The 23,082-nt window shown below is 35.3% G+C and overlaps 1 protein-coding gene across 5 annotated transcripts in view; it reads right to left on the bottom strand.

The window, feature by feature from the left end:
• Positions 1 to 23,082, bottom strand: part of NBEA (neurobeachin) — a 454,173-nt gene that overhangs the window by 83,051 nt on the left and 348,040 nt on the right. For all 5 annotated transcript variants that reach the window (XM_059493594.1, XM_059493591.1, XM_059493592.1 and 2 more), the window contains 4 exons: positions 16,263 to 16,380; positions 15,286 to 15,388; positions 9,474 to 9,589; positions 686 to 798 (listed from right to left, as the gene is read on the bottom strand). In XM_059493594.1, the coding sequence (XP_059349577.1) occupies positions 686 to 798; positions 9,474 to 9,589; positions 15,286 to 15,388; positions 16,263 to 16,380 (450 nt within the window). The remainder of the gene's footprint in view (positions 1 to 685; positions 799 to 9,473; positions 9,590 to 15,285; positions 15,389 to 16,262; positions 16,381 to 23,082) is intronic.

Raw genomic sequence — 23,082 nt, 5'->3', positions numbered from 1 at the left:
CACCGCTCGGTTTTGAGACTCTTTTTTTATTGTATTTTAGCTGGCCAAAAGTAGAGCCTCTCCATATGTCTCTGCTATGCTTGGCCAGGACAGACTCTCTCAGCAATCTGTTAACACAACCAGAGTACCAGAGCTGGGTATTGATCACAATGTGGTGCCATTAGAGAAAAAAAAAACTCCAGAAATTTTTTTTATTGTAAAACATTAAGTGCCCAAATCAGCTTGGACAGAAAAAACCCCAACAAATAACAATAAGGATCAGATACTCCAGGATCTAAAATACAAAATACCCCTTTATTGACTATTAAATCAAAATAAGATGCTGATACTATATTACTATTCTAGACACTGCAAAATAAAGTGAAATATAGTCCAAACTTTTTACTTCCAAATGATCAGTTTTTATAAACTAAGAGGCATAATTAGTGAGATCAAGTGGTCTGATGCACTCATGTTCCATAAGTCAGAAGGTACAGAGGAGTTGCAGATTTGGAACCAGATAAGTCAGGGACATGGAAGCAGCATAATATAGAGGCTCAGTATAAAATAGTTCTAAAATAGAAACGTCTATTTCAGACTTTTATGAGTTTACAATAAAGACCTTACTTAACCAGACTATAAATATAAAACAAAATGTCTTTCTAAAAGGACTGGCTTACTGTTCTTTAACAAGAATGAAACATACCTTTGATAGATCTCTGAAGTTGCCTGGAAGGGTCAGATCTAACTCTTCAGATTCATAGTTTGTTAAAACCCATGGAAATACAGGGTATTGGTTCAGATCATTGTATGTGCGTCCTATTGAAAAAGAAAGTTTTAAGAATTAGGAAATAGTGTCCACTTGTCCAGCTAGAAAAAAAATGTAGTGGTTACATTTCTTGCATCACATGTTCCCAGTTCCCACCACTTTGACAGAACCAGGTCCAAATCTTCCAGACAAAAGCAGCCATTTAGGTGCACTTATCTTGAACCAGAAGTCAACACAAACTGAAATAATATAAAAAGCACAGTCTCTTTTAAGATCAACTAAATGCATCATATGCCAATAAAAATTTCTTTTTTATTTCCATTAAAATATTTTTATAGCATGAATGTAGAAATTCAAAAGAACTTGACTATTGTTTCCTAGAAACTTCATGAAGTATCATAGCTGGCAAAGATAAAATGAGACTCCAAACAGCAAGGGGGAAAATCTGAGGTTTGCAAATCTAGGTCTATCCTAGATAGTCCATGCTAATCTATCATTCCCTATCATTCCCATTTCTTCACTGAAGAAATGGTGAGATTCCATGGCAACTGTGGAATCAAAGTGACGAAACTCATGTTTGCTGTAACACTACTTTTTAATCACTTTTAAAATTAAAAAACAGTTATCTCATGTAAAAGACAGAGCTGACTACCCCAGGCCACTGTTTTCAATCATGAAAGAAACAGTGCCCTCATCCCAGCAGCTCAAATGTGCAAAAAACCATGTACAGATACCATTTCAAAAGAAATGCAACTGCAATTAACTAAAAATTATGAATTCATCACAAAGAAAAACATGCTTAGGAAAGGCTGTTATTTTTTTGTATTCTCTAGTATTTAGCAGAATTTAACAATTCAATGATAAGGCAAATGGAATTTCTTAGTACAGAACTGTCCATCCTATTGCTATAGTGAGAACCACACAATATGCAACATAAGTCTTAAAAACCAAAATCAGGTCATAAATATATGTGTGTGTGTATTTATATAACATAATTAGCAGACAGAAATAATCCAGGTTAACAATTCCCAGTCCTGCAGCAGATTTACAGCCCTGTCTCACTAACTGCTTCCTTCCAGATTCTGGACAGATTCCTGGGGTACAACACCCGGCACAGCAAAACACAGGCTTCCTTGTTCTGAGTAGCAGTTACAATTCTCCACAAAAAATCAGTTCTGCTTTAATGAAACTTTCACTGCTCTACAAGCATCTTATTTTTTCAACAGAAGCTGATGAACAAAAAGCATGTTTTTATTTCGTACAGAGTTTCACTGAATATAGGAGAAGAGCATATTCTTAATAATTGTGTGTCCTCATTTTTACACTCTGAAAACATTGATGTTCACAAGAATGCAAAAAACAAAAATTAAGGTGCAGATATCACTTTGTCAAGCAAGAAATTCCAGTACTGTGCACTACATACACAAATAAAGATGGATAGAAACAAAATCACTTCTTCTTTAATATCAACAATGAATGAATGAATGAATGAATGAATGAATGAATGAATGAATGAATGAATGCAAAACAACTCTTGGAAAGAACAAGAATGTGTCAAACAACTATATCAAGAAGTATACCAGAATTTATCCTTGTAAGGGAGGAAAAGGAAAAGTATGCTCTGCTAGAATATTTGTTCTTTTAGACTTTTGAGAGGGGGCTCTATATGCTTTCAAGGAAGACAAATCTGCCTAATTTTCTACATCCTTTAAATAAGAATATTATTTTTTTCTTTGGCAAGGGTTTAATTGCATATGACTTATAAAATTTCTTGAGATTATTAAATTTAGGGTGCTTTAAAATAAGACCTCTATAAAACTATCGCTTCATACAATAAAAGTTTTTCTCACCATCAAAATCTTTAAGTTAGCAGAAGAGCGCGCAAAAGCTTTCACAATAGAAAGACATTTGTGCTTATGCAGAGAGCAGACTGAAAGAACTTTGAGATCCAGGAAGAGAATGACTGAGAGGACTGTAGTCTATTACAAAGCATAAGCAAAAATGAAGACTGCAGAATCAAAATTTGTATGGAAAAGAGCTCACAGTAATAAAAATCTTCAACTGTAACCATTTTAGAGAAGTATTTAAAAAGTGAGAACATCCTTTTGCAAAATTTTGAAAGGAAATGTAGGGTCCATACAAAATTATGTTTTATTTTGAAATTGAGATTTTTCATATTGTGATTTCATTTAATTTTGATGCTTATTTCATTAATTTCATATCAATTCAATGTCAATATTCCGTCAACAAGATTTTGACTGTTAGTTCCCATTCCATGCAGGAAAATTATAGGAAAAAGGAAAAGGAAAAAGCAATCCTGAGCCTTGCTGGCTCTTTTGCTGAGAGGTTACTTATAGTATAGACACATGAAGAAATTATCATGTGACATTAGCTCCATGTCAGAACACTGCAGTAACTCCTCTTTTTTAGCTCACAGTGAGAAATTATTGCAGCTTCTCTCTCAGCTTAGATAGGATAAGTTGCAAATAATGAAGCTTTCAAGATTATGTATTTGGTAAATATAAGACTTGTGAAAAAACTTAAAATATTCTCTTCTCTCCTTCTTCAATTTTTAGAAAACATGTTTTATTTATAAAGATAATAACTACTAAGAATAGCCCTTAATTTGTTTAATAAAAAAGTTAGTGATTTATTTTTTTCAACTCAACAATTTCCTCCTTAATATCAACAAATAAAACTGACTCGAGAAGATGAACCTAATTTAAATTGTGAAAGGAGACCAAGCCTACAAGGTAAGACCACACATCTGTACTTATCTGAGCAGAGGACAGTGATCTAGGCCTATAATGGGATTACAAATTCCTAATTCTAAACATGCATAAATATTAGTGGCTTCACTTTATTAGAAATGCTGTCTTGATCTGTTCTGGCTTCACAATTGATTATTTTCAGAGAAAAGTCAGCAGATGAATATACTTAGCCATCTCATCAATTGTCTGCTGCTTCCAACAAGAATTATTTGGTCCTTTCTTCAGCTAAATAAATATAGAACATAAACCTGTATGACTATTGGTAGTCCCTACACTTTTTCAGAGCCTTCAGATTTCCCCTCAAGTAGGCTTACAGAGATTAATATTAAAGGCTGAATATTAAATATCGCAAGCCCTGTGACACTAATCTACTTGAACAATAAAAATGAGGCATAGTAAATGAGATCTCAGAAATACTGGATATGTTTCTTCATTAAAAAAAAAAAACAACTTTTTAATTAAACCATCCAATTTAATGTTTTTATATGGCACTTTAGTTTCTAAGGTAAAGCGAGCTAGAGACAGCTGACAAAGAAATTATAACTGCAATTCCTTGGTGAAAATGTTAATGACAGCAAAATATTGTTTAATTAGATGATTGCAGCATCTGGATTAACACTCTTTAAGAGCAATGTTCCTGTGCTTGTCTGCTTCTTCACACTTTACAGACATTTTGTCATCTCTAGGTCATTAGGAAAGAATTTTTAATGATTTTTCTAGAAGTAAGTAGTTCGAGTTACATCTAATTAGATGACAATAATAAGCCCAACACATGCAGTAGCTAAATATATACATAATTAACCAGTGAGGGCTTGTACATCACAGAGTAAAAAAGTGGAAAATGCTAAGCAGGCAAAAAAAAAAAGGTGAGGGGGAAGAAGTTCATCTGAATTTATTACCTAATTGAGGATGTCATTTTTTTTCCATAAACCTGTAAAAATAATCCCTTTCCACTAGAAGAAATTACGCACAAAAATTATGGATGCAATTATTCTTCATTTCTTTTAAAAGCAGTGGCATGTAGGATTTAAAAGAATTAAAATTCCAATAAATACAAATGCATGCACACATTTAATGTACTGCAAATTTGAAATCAAACAGCAGAAATTAGTTAAATACTGAGAAATGGATTTGAAATCTAGACTTCTAGCTAAAACAGTGAGCACTTCAATGATATTAAAAAACAACTTCTTGTTCCCACTCCTCCTGACGCCTTTTGCTGTAACGGGATTACTTTTAAGCACTCTTTTTAATAATCTTTTAACTGAGAATAGTAAAAATTACTTGTTTCCTATATCACCCAGAGGGTTCAGTTGACATATATGCTGGTCCCATACAGAGAGGACAATGAGTATAATCACAGCAAAAACAAAAGGATGCCTGAGAATGAAGCAGGTAGAGAGAGGAGGGGGGAGGTGACCAGGAAGGCTTATGTCTACAGAGCCAGGACAAAAACCAGGGCCATGGAGAGTATAACACTGAGACTGATTGATAAGTAGCAGAGTGCAGTGTTTACCTTTGGGAGGAAAGCCCAGAGCTGTAAACATGATGAAATATGCTCGAGCCAGAAAAGAGGGCAAGAAAGAGGTGAAGAGCTTGGAAACAGAAGAGGGAGGTGAGAAAATAGCTGACTAGGGGGCCAGAGAAACAGGTTGAAACAAGGCTTTAGAATTTTGAAGATGGAGAAATTTTGAACTGAAATTGCAGCGAGACATCAGGCCAGTGCAAGTGCCAGCAATCACACATAGGATTGGATAGGAAATGATCAAGAAAGAGAGACCTTTGAGAGCTGAAGTAGAAAGTTGTTAGGCATATAAGATCTGTGAGCGCAGATCACAGCAGAAACAATTAATCTAAACATGAAGCATAGCAATGTTTCTAGGGGGTAAAAGGATGACATAAGAATTGAAGAAAATGTCATAGAACGATGGAATTTTTTCAAGAGCATACTTCAAATACTGAGGACCTATAGAACAGCCAGGGGCCATGCTTCTCAGGACAGACAGAACAGAAAACCAGGGAGAGATTTAAGAAGCGATTAATGTATTTATTTCAGCAGTTCTGTTGTACAGACACCAACCAGTCTGTGTAATTAACAGTATTAATAAAGAGGCAAAGGACTTCTTGTGGGAAAGGACCTGGCAGCATGATGTCACAATGGGAGAAATAAGCTGGTGTCAGAACCCTCACTTCTGAGCATCACTCTTCCAAGGCGACTGCTTCTCGCGTAACTTCAGAGGAGGATAACAAAGAACATGAGTGCTTTCTTACTCTTTTGTAGAGGGCTAGAAACTAATTAAGCACTATTGGAAGAAAAAAAGGAAGCTACAAAGAATGGGCAAAAGATGTGCTAAATCACTTTATTAGTGGACCTCTATTTGGATGAGAAAACAGTGAAGTGACCTTACTTATCACCCACTTACCAGCAGATAATCCACAATTCTTAAGTGTCAAACCTCCATGTTTCTGACTAAGCTACAGCTCAGATTTGCTGAATAAGCCAGTAGGAGCTTAATGGCAACATGAATATAAAAAAAAAAAGGATGGATATATTTCTCCATATATATTTATCCATTGTTGAGAGAAAACAATAATACCATTAGAGAATAAGATGCTGCTTAAATAAACAGTTATATACTAAAACTAGGTCATTGCTGCTACACTAACAATTACTGGCAGAGAAGTTGTAACTTATAAGGAGATATTTCTTATGGAATCTCATTACAAAAGAGTATAATTAGGACTGTAATTGGAAATTGGATTTCCAAGAAGAAAAGAAAATACATCTTTACTTAGCAAAGGAGGTCACAAGTATATTCAGTACTCTATTTTTGTCTACAAAATAGAAAATCCTGTATTTTCTTCTGACTGTTGAAGGTCCTGTCTACAGTGCATATAAGATTTTGTGTCTGTTTAATACAGGTGTACTTGGGCAGTTATCAAAACCAGGGCAACAAGTAGTAGAGGTTCTTCGCTTCCAGTACTGTATTTCTGGTAGAGTTATTAATTTTGTTAGTGCTTTATCAGAAAACAGTTATTTGTTGTAAGGGCAGTATTTTTGAGGAACACCTTTCAAAAAGACTCCCAGAAATGCAGGCAAAGCTGTTCTGTTAAATCAGTGCTGTCACTTAGACTGCCTCACAGCTTCCAACCCTGCAGTTTCCCAGTTCCCAGTTCCAACCCCAGTTCCCAGTTTCCCTGGTGGTACAAGGTCTTGCAATGGTGGAGCCAGGATCAGCTTGGGGATGTGAGAACTTCTAGACTTTCTAACATATATTTCTTCTTCAAAACTTTCTCCCCAGTGACCAGACTTTGAGCTCATGTGCACTCTATTGTGGGTGGGTTTCTGCCTTGCCATGAACTTTATGAGGAGATTCTTAGCAAATATCCCCAAGTACTTCATGCGTTTTTGGAACTGAGCTTTCTAGAAGAAGTGCAGACTTCATTAAAACTAAAAAACCTGGTTGATCTTCCAAAAAATAACTTGAGGGGATTTTTTACTTCTGTCAAAAAGTTGGAAAACTTTGAATTTTGTTCCAAACTAGAATAAAGACCTTATTGTCATGTATAGAATTGCCTGTTGGGTTTCAGTCAGCTTTCATTCTCTGGTGTTATTTTCAGAAAAGGTTTTGTGTGTGTCATTGGCAAGTTCAGCTACCAAGGATAAATTTTATTCTAATTTTTTTTTAAAATCACATACTGCTGAAAGATTTTATGAGATGGTAGACAACGATGTGAAATGAGCAAGGCATCCTATGCAATTAACCTATGCAATTCTGAGATTACATGAACAAATGAGGGTTATCTGTAAGAGACTGATACCAATAAATCTGCTAGAAATTAAATGCCTTGAGTCAGAGAGAGAGACTTCTGGGGTAGTGACCAAACAATTTTTTTCCAACAGGACAGAAATTCATGGACACACACCAAAAATAACAAATAGTCAGTAATACTTCAAATCTTGGCCATAGCAGGTGGAACATGGAATGCTAATATCAAGCCATCCTGTTGTAAAGCAGATGAGTGACACTAAATGGCCTTAAGAGAATCCTGTCTCATGCAATCACCCCAAGTGTTCGGCTATAAAACTTGCCCAGTAGTACTAGTATCAAAAAACAGGTCAAAAATATTTTTGTTGAGACCTTTGAGATACTCTGAGGGAATCTGCTCAGGCTGAATCTTGTTAACCGAGATATTTTAGTGTGTTACTGCAATTTCTAATTGACTTCAGGCATAACGCTGTCTTCCAGGTCTGAATGCTTTGGTGAGGCACCTAAAAAATAATGACCTTAGAGTTTTAAACTGATTAAAAATTTTGAAAAAAAAAAATGGCCTATCTCTTGTCTACTCTCATTCAAATAACTTAAATTCACTGCTCACAGAAGAAATGAATACACAAAAAGGAAATTACCAGCAAAGGATAGTTCTGTTGGTAATGTATTGGACAAGGACTGAGGGGACCTAGGCTAACTTCCCAGTTCTCCAGTAAATCCTCCAAGTTCAGGTGAAGCAGTCAGGGAGCCGGCAAGGGTCTGCCTGCATTTCCTCATCACTAGAAGGGCAGCGGATGCGTGAGAGGCACGGAGCAGCTGGAGACAGGCCAGTGTCCAGAAGCAGGATAGAGGCATTCTGGCACTGCACCAGAGGCAATAAACACTCAGCAGGGCTCCTTCCTCCAGCAGAGATCTGCGGGACCGCAGCTGAAATGCTTGGGAACCAGGCTGGTGACTTGCATTGGACTTCACCATATGGACTTTCCAGCCCTGATCTCCAGTAGTTTCAGGGATTCTGCTTTTTGCTCCACTGCACAAGGTAAACATGCCCTCAGAATTCCAACTGTTCAGTGGTAACACTTGTGTATCACACTGGGATAAGTTGATGACACATTTATTAACATCCACAAGACTCGATGCATGGATGGTGACTATCAGCTAAGCACAGAGGCCAAAGCCTGAGGGTTCAAAGCAAACGAGTTTGACAGCTCCTGAATTCTGCCACTGCCCTACTGGGAAGAGTGCAGTGACTGTCCCCAGACTGGTCAGCATAACGAGTGCTACCTTTGGGTTTCACACTTACATGTGTCTTATGTCTGGCCTGAGGATAACCTCGAGCATAAGAGTCAGGACCAAGTAAAGATGAGAGTTGTAACACTGGAGTACAAAGTGATGCCTGGTGGAATTTAATTTGGGTTTCAAATTAAAGCTCACTGAAGTGAAATGTCTGTATGAGGCTCTCCACAGGCAGGTTCATAAGCAGCATGTGTGCTACAGGCAGGAATCATAATAGTAGACAACCTCCTGGAAATCTCTGTATATGGTGTAGAAAACTGCTGCTTTTTACATTTAAAATTAACACTGGAGTTAACACATAGAAAAGGGAAAGGTGAAAGGAGTAATATCTTCCTGAATGTTTAATTAATGACAATTGCCAGAAAAGCTCTTTTGCCAATAACAAATGGATGTCTATGGCAGTTATTTCTCATTTTAAATACCTAATCTGATATTGTATTTCATCTCAAAGAAGTAAATGAGAAAAGATGCTGTAATCTAATCATACCACAATCCAGGTGACATCTGTACTAGGCAGAATACTGTTGTTATTCTGCTGTCTAGTTGCTGTTGCTGAGAATGATGAAGTAGCGAAATTACATTTTCCCATTATTATTTCCAGACACTCTCTGGCAATGGTTTGTTGACTCTAATAAAACTTCAGACAAAGCTGTCAGCAGAGGAAATGGCAGAAGGGGAGCAAGGAACAGCCTTCACAGCAATACATGAATCTAAAGTCTCCGTGATAGGTTGTGCATTTTCTGATAAAATGTGTGTGTGTTTCAGAATATATCACAAAGCTGCAGCCGAATTCTAGTGGGATGAATGTATTCTATTGAGTCACGTTGCTTAGGACTTTGACAAGCATAAACATATTACGAGGGATTAAAGAGGCAGAAGCCTTACCTGCTATAGTATTGAGGAACATCAAGTATTCAAAGTTGGATATCTCCCGTCTCTGCCAGCGCTGAGTCATGTTGGAGGATTTATAAAGTTGTCGGGGTGTGGCCAGAGAGATTCTCCTAGGAAATGCATTTAAAGAATGATTTTTTAAGAGTCTCATTAAATGTTAAGATGTAGGGCAACATTTTTAGTGTGATTAATTTCAGGTTGTCTCAGAGGCTTTTTTATTTCATTTAATGAAGTCAAGAAGACACTATTACCCTTATTTCAGAAATGTCTAAAATTAGGAACTATGTTTTATTTTATCTCTACTACAGCATTGCAATAAATCAGAATATTATATTTTGTGGTTTATTTTATTCTGAATCTGGTTAAAAGACTGGGATTAAAAGAAACTGCAGACCTCCTGGTGCCAGGCTTGTCCAGAAGGAATAAAAGAGGAATACCATGTCCCTGTTTCAAAAGGATATATTGAGATAAATTCATTAATGTGAGTGATAGATTAAAGTGACATACACTTCCATCACACAGGTTGACTATATTTATTGCACAATTTGTGCACCTCCTCTATGGTCAACTACCCATGATTCTTTCCTAAATCCCAGCAAGCCTGAAGATTTTTATTTATAGCCTGGTTTCTGAAAGAAACAAATTTTACTCAGTTATCTGCTCACATGTTCATCTGTCTGTCTCTTCATAATGACTTCTAAATTGCATTTCATTCAAATTTGGAAGAGGAGCAGGAATGTCTATGATACTCATTTTCCACATATTTTTTGAAACTTAGATGGCTGGATAAAGGAGAAACTACTTGCCAAGCAAGAAAAAAGCAGAAAACCTCAACTCTTCTATATTCAATTTGACAACATCACAACAAACAAATATCATGCAGCAAGTGTTAAATTAACCATTGTATATACTGTGCCTGGTTGGTAAAACATAGGAGACTAGAGTCAGTCTAGACTAATGCATTAAAGAAAAAAATCTGCAACAGGCAGAAGCAGTCTCATTGTTCAAAACTCATTTCTAGAGAAAATAGTTCTTGCCTTAAAAAAAGGAGAAAGACAAGGAAATCTTTAAAAAGATAATAAATTAATTTCCTCAGAAACCTTTTTTAGATCTTAGAAATGTGTAAAAATAGAGAAATGTTTATACCTGTTAAGAACATCAACAATAAAAAAGACAATTCCAAATGGGCAGTCTGAATTCAATGAATTTGAAGAATGTATGTGGTAGTATATACACAACTTATCAAGATCAAATAGGGACAACCAATGCTTCAGCTTTCAGTTGCACCCTGGGCACACTATGTGTTATTTTTGGACTCTGGAAGCTGAGTATCTTCTTAAAACTTAGTGATAGACAAGGTGTCAAACTGTGCAGTGTTTGCAAAAATGTGAACCACCTAATTCTAAAGATACATGCACATACTCCTGGAGATGCACTAAACTCTATTTCCAGAGAAAGGATGAGTGAGTATTGGCATGTGACTGTTATTACAATTATTTGTCTAAATTGCCAGTGTGTAAGTTGTCAATGTCTGCCATATTTCAGCTTCCAAAACTGGGCATACAAAAGTGACCATGCAAGGGTATTTGCCCAAATAGCAGTGTGTCAGGTCTTGCAGGCTTGGCTGGCCTTATTTTACAGTAGACTATAGGATACCAAACACAAATGCACTTTACTAGTACACAGGAAACAATGCAAAATATTTTAAAGTTGTTTCTATAATGCTTATGAAACAATTCATCTAAAGAAATATCCAAATGTAATCATACCTAATATTGCATTTCATAGAATAACAACTACTTTTATAGTACAACTCTCAAAGACATGTATTTTCCTGTAAATTCTGACTAATGTTACATGCAAATTAATAAACATACAAAATAAAAATACTAAAGAGATCATTAAATTTACAAAGCATTTGTGTCACAGACTTTCTGTTCCTCCCATGACAAAACAATATTTATGTATCAGCTTAGTAGCTGCTTTCAGACTTTATTCACAGTCTCCTAGGGAGTCTCAAAAATCTATGAACTGTCAAGTGCTGGACTTTGCATTTGAATGCCTGATTTGAGCGAACTCTACAGAAAATCAAAATATACTAAAAAAATCCTTATTTACTCCTTATCTACTGTGTTTGAAAGACTCACATTTTTTCAACAGAGACTGGAAGAAATTATGCACAATAAATTGGTTCCACACTTGCTTGTTTCAGCTAACACAGGAAGACCCACTGTTTTCTGTTTTGCTAAAACCACCCAACTTTGATCAAACTATTTCTTTCTTCAATATGCCATCACCAGTATGAAGATGCACAAATGAATGTGTTTCCTTTGCTTCTAGAGAACCAAAAAATATCTACTCAAAATGAGAACTGCAGAAGACTCTGATGTACAACAGAATGATCCAATTTTTCAAATTTTATACATTTAAATTTATTTAGAAAACAATTCAGGCCATTTTGGTGAAGGAAGGGATGTTATATATTCCATATGTGGAATATGACACACCCCCTTTCACAGTCACTTTTAATTTAGTTAGCTACAATGCAATCTCATACAAAAATATTTAAGTGCCTTGCACCTGCATGATGTCATGTATTGTGTAGCTCCTGTTCAGAGAAAAAAAAAAATAAGGACTTGGGAAAGTAATTTCCCAATGAAAGGCAAAAAACTCATCAACAATCATTTTAATCAAAGTTCTAAGAAGGGTTTTATACTTTGATGGCATAAAATCTTAGTTTTTATACCTCTCTCCCTTCACAAAACTCAACCTCTGGACCAGCTGTATTGAGATATGGAGATCCATCACCAAGCTGCTGACACGGCAGAACTGAGCTGATGTTGAATATAGTTACTGTAACAGCCAAAATACAATTTTTTTTCAGAAAAACATATAATTTTAATTTCTTGGTTTTATTAACTGAATCCACTGTTTTCTCTAATGCTTTAATAGCCCACAGAATTTCAGGGGAAGGTGTCAGTGTCTTTAGGGGCAAAGATACTGTATCTTTTACCAATTCTTTGATCTCAGTATTCTAGGAAACCATCGGGCAGCTCACAGCTAGTTTCTGAGCTGTGATGTTGCCCTCAATAAAAAGACTTCAGTAAAGTGTGTGTCCCTTCTAACACCTGAGGGGTTAGAAGCATAAAAAGAAGTCTGATAATACCATGCTAAAAAAGTGGATATTATTCTACCTATGTAGAATTAAATGGAGCTGCAGAAGTTAAAAGACATGGCATTGTTTGCCCAGTTGTACCATTTGGCAAGGTCATGAGGAAACTACAATCAATGCAACACGTTTCAGAAACAGTGAAAATGCATTTATCAAAGACAGACTAATTTGATTACTAAATCAGACTGAGGTCTTCAACACGTGACTTATTTTAAGGATGTAATTACTTCTTTGTAACATTAAGGACAGGCTTGAACTCTGTTGAATCAAAGCAATTAAACTGAACTCTATTGAATCAAAGCTGTTTCGAAAGGCAGCAGAGGCAAACCAAAGACTTGCTCTCAACAGCAGGTCTGTAGAGTCTTTGGAAGTCACGATGGTTCACCTGCTTCTAAACCTTTGAGCTATTAGATCATAAATATTTCTATTTACTTCTACTTCCTTTCACCTTTCTTAATTCCAGGATTTCACCAGGAAAACAGAAATACACTTAAAAGCCGTGTACTGCATTAAAAGTAATTTACTTCTTTGGAATGTTTCCATTATGAGTGCAAGCCTTTATGATACTGTAATTAACTCTAGGTGACATTTATCAGAGTAGTATCAGAGAGGAAATATTACTTGCAGAAATAGAACTAAAGAACTTAAGCAAAACAATCAGAAAGATCTTCTTTTCTTAAGTTATTTTAAGGTACAACTTAATCTGGAAAACTGTGATGATAAAAAAAAAGATAATATTTCACTCAGTATAGCAGTTCCTTTTGGTTACTCAGCATAATTTCACCTTATTTTAGTTATGCAAATAAGCATAATTTTAAAAATTAGCATTCCAGAGCCAACATATTCACAGGAAGGAAAACTATTTTCTAACATCAACAAAAGATTAACTACAGGGCAGTTATAGAGCCATATTTCCCCTCAGTTATTCCACTGCAATCCTACTGAAGACAATAAGGTTATGCAGACAGGGGAAAAAAGAGAAAGAACCATGATTATGGAGTTTTCATTATGCATAAATCATACACTGATTACACAAAAATAAAGAAAGAAAGAAAAATAACTTCACTACCATATGCCAGATATATTCTGAAGGCTAGCAAGCCCATTTTCGATTCAAATTGAACTTTAATCAAAAGGTATGGAAATAAGTGCATATTATATTGAAGTTGAAACTTTTCTAAATAATTATATATCAACAAACTTTTTCAGACAATTATTCACTGAATAATGCACAAAGGATATGAATTTCAAAAGTAAAAAATGTCACTGTAAATATGAAATTCTGATTGAGAAATTTGCATTTTGTTTGTGCTAGAACATGTGGCCATTTCTATTTCAGAAAAGAATGCTATTACTTTCCATTTAGAGACAGCATTTCCTTTAACTTTAGTATATGGAAGAACAATGCAAATATTAACAAGATGCGCCTTCCAAATAAATGCCCCAATTTCGCCTTGATCTCACTGAAAACTTGAGAAATTTGGCAGTTTGCCTAAAGACTTCAGCACACTCAGGAGATCAAGCCCTAGGTATCATGAGACTCTTGGGCTCATGACAGGGAATGATGTTCATATGGGAATGAAACAGCTCTCCAATTCTACAAATGCTTTGACACTTCAGAGTATTTCCACATTTTGCACTGGGATAAAACAAGGACAATCTGAAGTTTTAGTTTGCAGGAAATGACATAGAGAAAGACACATCCCAGACACTACACTGAAGGTTAAGTCATTTGCTTTTTGACCAAATCAAGCCAAATGGGGGGCTGAGCCCAAAGCACCATATTTTGTTAATATCATGCTGTTTCCTCGCTCCCTCATATTTCTTTATTTCTGTCTCATTTTGACCAGAAATTAATCCTGAACCGAAAAACAAACAAAAAATGTCCCCACTCTAACACAGTGAAATATACATGAAAATCATCTCACCTCCCCTGAAACACGAATACTTTCATAATATGAGATCTGACAATTTGCAGCCTTATTTCTGGCAATAGGCTGATTTGATGTTGATGTTGATGAGGGAATAAAAACTGTAGTTGACCATAGTATGTGCAAATCTCTAAAACTCAACCTTAATCGTTCTTTCAAAAATATATATGCTCCTCAATTTTGGAAAGAAAAGAAGAAGAATGCACTATACTAATGAAAGGAAGAAATTTGAAAATTGCAAAATAGCCACTATGCTGATAAGAAATGAAGTAAAATCCCACACATTCATATATATAAAATAATTTACATTCAGCAAACACAAAAACTAGTCAAGTTCAGTTTCACACCCTGCATAAAATCACAGCAAGTATGAACATTTGATTATACATTTTTAAAACCAGACTTTGAAGAGATAAGGTGTAAGTATTTTTGATGGAAGGTGCTTATTTCCTGTAATTGAAAAGGAAAAAATCTAATTATCTAATTTACTTCTTTTACTTTTTTATCTCTTACTTCTTTTACTTCTATTCCATATACTAACAGGCCATATAGTAAGTAAAGGGTAATGTTTCTCATACTAACCTTAAGACAAAGAAAATCTAGAGTTGACAGGAATAATGTTTTAGCACTGATATTTAAAAAAAAAAAAACAGCTGTATAATACAATAAACACAAAATATAAAAACTATGTTAATTAAATTACCTGGCTTGTGGCAAACCATAGCTGGTTCCTACTCCAACACGTGGTAAGCTGTACACAACTTTTTTCACTGTTGCTTGGTCAGGAAAATTAAACATAACAGAAGCTAAATGAAGAAAGGAAAATATGTACCAGTAAAACATTTGCAGCAGTCTGTTTCTTAATCTGCATGTATTTTTAAAATGCTCAGGTTTTTATTTGGGGAGAGAAGTCAGTTCCACTTTTATCCTCCTGGGGATCCAAGGTACAACAGAAACTCCTGACATTCTTCACACCTATGTATAATTAGCTGGTTAACATTTTAGCATTGCCTCCCATTTTGCAGAAGACCTGAGTGTTGTTTACTTCAGAGGAACAACACTTTACTATTAACCCATAAAATCTCTTATCAGGCTGAGAAGCTGTTCATTAGCTGGCGTGGCATTTGCTCTTCTAACTAGTGCCTTAAAACAGCCAGGAATAAGGAATTGTTCAATTCCCTCTCCAGCTGAAATCAAAATTTACATCAGAGATCCTGAGGGCAAAAGACCACTACACACCTCACCAGCCAGTGAACTGTGATTCAGAGTAGCAGATACAGAAAACCGAGTAGATCCATTTATTGCTCTGGTACTTTTTAACTTTAATTCCTTTTATAATTAGGAAAAGAAATATCATTTTATATGTTCCACTAAAATATTTACAGACAATTGAGAAGGGTGAGACAATTGAAAAAGCAAATTTCCTGTCCAATATCTGAAGAATTTACCAATTGCAATGATCTGATTCTGTAAATAAATCTCACTGCTGGACAGGAAGCAGTGAGATTGATTTAGATGATTGATTTTAATAAAATTTGCACTGAGCACATATGAGAGGAAGCATTATAGAACGGACATAAGCACTTTATCAAAGGAAGCACAGAATTTTCCTTTTAAGATAAATAAAGCACAAAACAACCACTAGCACAATTTTATGCAACAAGAAAAATTTTGACCTACTTCTGTTTGCCATAAACACTTCCAAAGCTGTGTTCTGGAGAAGATAACGTCTTGAAAAAACAGCTCGAATTTCGCTGAACATCCATTTTCCATGAAGGCCTTCAGTATATGCAAGGACCTTTAAATAAAGTCAAGGTGAGAGTTATTAGCAGGAATTTTTTTATAAAATATTATATAAGAACAGAGGAAATTTAACCGATCAATCAAGTTCATCATGTCCCTTTAACACTTAAAACCAGTGACTTAAAATGAACTTAAATGTTTTTAAGAAATGCAAAAAAAGGAGTACCTGCTGTTAGAAGAATATCAGCAATTACTGTACCCTGATACTCCTAAGATCTATTTCTCATATGTTGCATCAAATTAATTTCCTCAAAAAGGCCAAAACCTCAAACTACAAACAAGTACAGGGAAACAGACACACTTGAAATTATGCTTATCTTCTTCCAACAGTGTGCATGACACAGTTGTCAGTTATCTTTCAGATACCAGATTTACTTCTGAGGCTGCCTTGTGCAAAGAACAACCAAAATAATACAACTTGCTATTCACATCCACTTCAGAGTCATACATTACAAGTCCTCCCATTCTATTAATAAGTACAAAAAATAGCAAAACCAGTATGTCACCATAATAATTTTTCTGAAGTTAGATATATCAAATATTCCAAACCATGGACAAAATTTAACAGTTTTATTTGCATTTTAAACTTAATGTGAAAATATTTTCAAATAAAATAGTTTAAAATTAGCACTGCTTTTCCTGTTTTAAATTTTCTCAACTAGTTGCATTAATATAAGACTAGATATTAATATCAAATAATATTTTTCACTTTTCTTTCAGTGTTTTGGATGTTCAAAAAATAGACAAAAAAGACACAATGTAATTGTATGTCATTTTTATTAACTTGTATCGTGCACTGTAGAACAATTCTTTTCCAATCATTTTCATCAGCTGGCAGGCTGCCTTCAGCCCTGCACCTCTGCTCAGGTGGGCTCTGCCATGGCACTCCTAGGAGGTGTCACTTGTTTGGGATGGGAATCCTCACCACAGCCATCTGCGTTTCCCAGCCTCTGTAGACCGTGCCTGTACCTGGGCTGCAGCCACTGAGAGAATTGCAGCCTCCGTGAAACAAAGAAATAACGTGAACACCTTCCCTAAAGGAACGTTTCAGACTGAAGAGACTGAATTTCTCTGTTCTCCATCAGGTACACAAAAGCTGTCATACACCAGCTCTCAGAGCTTTACTCACTCCTCTGAGGTCTTTACTTCCCCTAATCATGACCTCCCCCAGCTTCTGAACAGGAAAATGTTAGGGAGATCATATGCTGCTGCTGTCAGTGATCCTTCATGCTTGAGGAAATGGGAATTGTATTTCTTCAATCTTTTCACTGACGTAGCTTCAAGTTAGTAACACGTCTCCATATATGAAAAAGCTAATTTCAGTTTGAGAACTTGGGGTACAGCCTTTTTCTCATAACCACGATGAGTCTATTTCAGAGAGGATGTTAATAGCAGAAACAACAAAAAAGTGCTTCAGCACATGGAAAGGCATTCAGAGTTAGTTCTGTCCTCCACAGACACCAGTTGGAAGAACACAGCGTTCCCCCGGTACTGTTTACACGAGGGTAAGTTACAGACAGAACTCTTAGACCAACATTGCACCTGATGACACTGTTCCATTCACCTCAGCTTTCCACACCAGTTAAACACAGCTTGGAAGAAGGGAAGGAGCTTGATTCTTTGGAGGTCACTCAGACATGGCAAAAGACTATGGACTCCCTCTATTCAGTCACAGGTCAGCTGTGGAATGCTACCTCGTACACTAAATTGTTGCAATGGTTAAAAATCTGTACCTTATTTTTCCTTTTAACTCTGATAGATCTTGTGACACTTTTGTCTGTGAGCTTTCTAGTATCAGGTAACTTTTCCTTGTGTTGATAATTACAGACTGGATCCACTTACTGCTTAGCCTTCTCTTTGATAAGCTAAATAAACAAAGTTTTCCTTGATTTTCTTTTGTTGAGATCAGATGCTAGGATACCACTGGTATGATGTATGTGAAATTCAGGTGGACAAGAACAATGACTCTGAAGATTGAAGCACACTCCTTCTCTGAATATATTATGCTGCTATCTGATACATAATTTTTGAAAATACGCAGGTTTTTAAATTAAAGAGAAGAAAGTCTGACAAAACCACTCACATTTAAAAAGCTAAAATATGAGAACAGTCTCAGAGGGAGGAGTTTGACATATATGTAGATGTAACCAGATCTACAGCAGCCAGCAAATTTGTCAAAAAATTAGCTCCTTGACAAAGCATCATACATCAGAAAACCACTTTTTGTATCAAAAATGTTTCTAGTTGTTTTTTTTTTTTGTAAAGAGAAATTTTTCTATTAACTATATTCTATATATTAACATATTAGAGGATTCACATTAATACATTTATGATGTGTTGATATATACCACAGCATAGTTATTATAAGTCAACACTAAAAGCACACTGTATACCAATCATACACTGCTTGGCTTTCACTTCCTCCTCTATTTTAATTAAGTATAAAGCAATTGCAACTACACAGAGGTACATTCAACCCACTATTAAATGAATGACACATGATAGCACTCCAGTAAAACAGTAGAATGGAATAGGAAATCAGAGGAAATAAAGGAGTCTATAATTCAATTAATGCCCTCAATTACACTCTTCTTAACTGTCTATTAGTCCTACAAATATCAGATTATCTTGCCATTATCAAATTATCTGAATTATTTCAGTATTTCTGTTGTAACGTTTTCCTGTCCAAGATATACTACCCATTTTTGCCATCCTCCATAACATTCATCTTACACCATTTTCTTGTGATGCATTAAACCTCCCATTGTTAGATATCTTCAATTTACAGCAGATATTACTGACATTGTAGCAGGATTCTTTCTTATTGCTGCTATAACAGCCAATTCAAAGTAATTTTATTTTTCTGAATTTGAACCCTTTAAAAGGCTTATATACCTTTTTTTCTTCCAGAATGATTTTTAGCTTTTCATTTTTTCATAGGACATGAATGAAGTCCTATCTGTTTACATATTTTACATACTTTATGTATTGTATCTTTCATTATTCATAAAAACATTGTTCATAAAACCATTTCACTATGCTAATACACAGAAATTATGTTACTAAGTTATCTGAAAGTAAAATTTCCATGAGTTCCAACACTTGGTTGTTTATACTTAAAGTCAGTACTCCTTATTTTGATAGTTTTATGAGTTTTCCTCCTAAAAACATTCCTGAAGGCTTCCTGCCTAGGCATGTTTTAATAGTTGAAAAATCATGAGTAAGCCCAGAATTCTAGATACATCTTAGATAAGCTGTTTTTATTAAAATAAAAACAACCGGCCAAAATCCACATTTGAACTAATTCAAATTTAGTATCAGCTGCAGCTGTTTGGTTTAAAACTCATTTCTCCTTGTAAAATCTTTTTCACTTAGGAATTTGTGTATGTTTTAAAGATACCAATTTGCTAGAATTGATTGCAGCAAGATGACGCTCTCACCTAACAAGGGAATGAGAGGTCTCTCAAACTCAAGATTCTCTTCTATGGAAATACATCTGTTGGTGACACTTATTTAGTGTCAGTTAGTAAAGCAGCATGGGATGCAGATGGAAAGTTCTAGAGAAGAGAAACAGAACCATTACCGAAGTGCTATCCTATTTGGACCAGATATGAAGCCTCCATTATTTTAATTTTATTTCTGATGTAATCAAGGTCTTTTTTTCCCTTTCAATTAAGAGTCAATGCATTTTTAATCATAAACATTATTCAGTAGATATTTATTATTGATAATGAATTGTTAATTAACAGCTGGAATTCTGCACTAACCAGAAGTCCTGAAATACTAGTGTCCATTTTGCTTGAATCCCTGGTAGGTTACCTCCACAGAAGGAACACTTAAGTACTGAGGCTCATTTTTGCTGCTTTATACTGTTTTTTGGTATCTCATATCACCAGACACAGCATGCAAAAGGATATACTGGCCCTTTTCTTTTGATTATCTTCTCTGGAATTGAAGTAATCACAAAATCAGGTGCTATAAAGAAATCAAGGAAAACAGCCTGTACTCTCCTATTTATTTCTCAGTCACTAACCTTTTAGTCAGAAGGATCACTTTTGCTGTCTGTTGCAAAGAATTTTTACATATTTCCTTCTTTTAAAATAGCTCTTTGGGTTAGTTCATTAATGACTATGTATGTGAATTGAATCCACTGTTTTCAGTGGAAGTTCATCATTTGTCTTTTGAAACCACATTTCTAATTTTAATTCTAACCTGAATTCTCAATGAAATTGAGAATATTTTAATTCTAACCCGAATTCTCAATGAAAGAGTTGATTGATACTTGTAACATTTTTCAAGCTTTGTTTACATCTAGTGCAAAATGCATGTATCATTAACATGTAATATATTTGTCTTTTTGTGGGTTTGTTTGATGAGCAGTGAAAAGAACATGAAAACAACAACTCCTGATGTCTAATCTTAATTTCCCTTGTCTCAGTTTAAGGATATTTCCTCTGGTCCTCTCACTGCAGGCATGGCAGAAAAGACTGACCCACACCTCACTGCACCCTCCTTTCAGAGAGCTGTAGAGAGTGGTGAGGTGCCCCTGAGCCTCCTTTTCTCCAGGCTAACCACCCCCAGCTCCCTCAGCTGTTTCCCACAAGAAATGTTCTCTAGTCCTTTCACAAGCCCTGGGGCCCTTCGCTGAGCACACTCCATGGTGGAGAAAACATAGAGAACTTCCCACAAAAACGAATTACAGTGTTTCACTTCATCAGAGTGCCATCGATAGCCAGCCACAGAAGTGTGGCTATGCACCTGGCCCATGTACAAAATAGGCATTAGAGAATAGCTTGGCACCACTGCATGCTTTTAGAGGTTAGAAATGGATGAGATTGATTACTGAAAATCATTCTGTCCTGTCACAGATTGGGATTTCCCTTTCTCAAATATTGTCTAGCATTGCAATTTGCAGCAAGGAAAATGTGAAATTCTGAATGCAGGTCCTCATGGGTTAAGACAAATGGCTCCTAAGAACACACAGCAAACTTTCTTCTCCAGAAGAATTTAACAAGGCAGAGTTAACCCTAGGTATATGGCAGACTGCATGATTGCTTCATGTACTCTAAATACAGATTGAGATGACAAATATTGATGGCATGGAATCCCACTCCAAGGGTTTATGAAATACCACATTGAGTAAGCATTTTATAATTTCAAAATGTTTGATGAATTACTGAATATGATCAACTTTTAGATTTAGCAGGAAAAATAAGTGTACACTACAACAAGGGATATATCATGTCAAGATAGATAAGTGTAAAAAGAAGTTATATTTATTAAGAAAATTCAAAATCAGGTAAGTTCAAATAATGAAATGCCTTGTATTTTGCTTTTCTAAAATGGGAATAATAGAATACAAATAGAAAGGACAATTCAAAGGAATTTAATATCCTAGTGTTTCATTGACTTCTTACTACTTTTTTATACATTTAGATTACTTTAGGAACAACTTTTTGGCCTTAATTCCCATAATCATATTAAATACTTCTAAAATCTCGCCAAAATACTGTTATCATTTTTTCTTTGCACATTTTGGTCTAGTAAAATGTTCTCACTTTATCTCTACATTAAGTTCTCTTTTCCCCTTCTTTATAGCATGCTTCTGTGTAAAATGTTTCTTTATTTGTAAGCCCTAAAAGCTTTCCTCCAAGTAGCTCTTGTAATGTTATGCTGTACAGGATGAGCCGAGTATTACATGCCATTATAATTTCCCAACTCAGATCAGTTTTAAAATCTTTTCTAGGACCTTTTTTTAAAATAAATATTGGCACTCCTGTTTCATTTTTCTTCTCCTCTTCAGGGATCTAAAAAATGCACATATTATTTTTGTGGTTTTGGACTTTATTTCCTTGACAAATATTCTCAGCCTATACTTCTACTTCCAATGTTTTTTTAAGCTTTCAAGAGGCCCCTTGTCTTGAAACATGAGGTTCTGTTCATCCAAACCTTTTCTAAACTTGATTTCTCTGGTCAGCATACCCACTTTGCTATCCATTAAAACAATGCCCACTCAGCTTAAAGCAACAGATACTCTTATTCCCACATTCATTTGCAATCATCTGAAAAATTATTTGAAGTTGGTCCACTTGAAGGCCATTTTCCTCTTTTCCTAAGCAAAATGGTTTTTCACATTATGATTTTGTGTTTTAGGCAAGGAATGGAAAGGATATTGGGATTTTTTTAAGGAGTAGTTCCAGCAAAGTAATTAGAGCAAAAATCCAAACCCTAGTCCAATATTTATGTATTCTAAATGGACCATTTCTAATACTGCACTTATGCAACACCAGTGCATAGTTTTAAATATAAATGTAAAAAAAATCTGAATAATAATTATTTTATCATTAATTTTGATCTCTGTGCCTTTGCAGTTTTCTTTCTTTGCAAAATAAAAACAGATTGTCAATTTAGGCAACTCCTGAAATGCCAGCTATAGACCGACATTCTTGGGAAGAACAGCATCAGGAAGAGGTAGAAGATTTAGATATTATTACCTTAGAAAAGGTAGACAAAGGCCTCTTTTAGGCTCTACTTTCAAACATATTCAGCAATTATTGTTTTAAGCAGAGTCTTCACTGATTTAAGAACTTTAAAACCACGAATAAAGCCGATGGTGCTAGCTGGGGCCATCACCATCACATGTGGAGAAGTAGAAGGCAAATATATTCTAGTGCCACATAAAGCCAAATAGAGCACA

This window comes from Ammospiza nelsoni, chromosome 2 (assembly GCF_027579445.1).
Source record: "Ammospiza nelsoni isolate bAmmNel1 chromosome 2, bAmmNel1.pri, whole genome shotgun sequence".
In the NCBI taxonomy this organism is placed as follows: Eukaryota; Metazoa; Chordata; class Aves; order Passeriformes; family Passerellidae; genus Ammospiza; species Ammospiza nelsoni.
The sequence above is the reverse complement of the archived record's forward strand: the minus strand, read 5'-3'. Positions and strand labels throughout refer to the sequence as shown.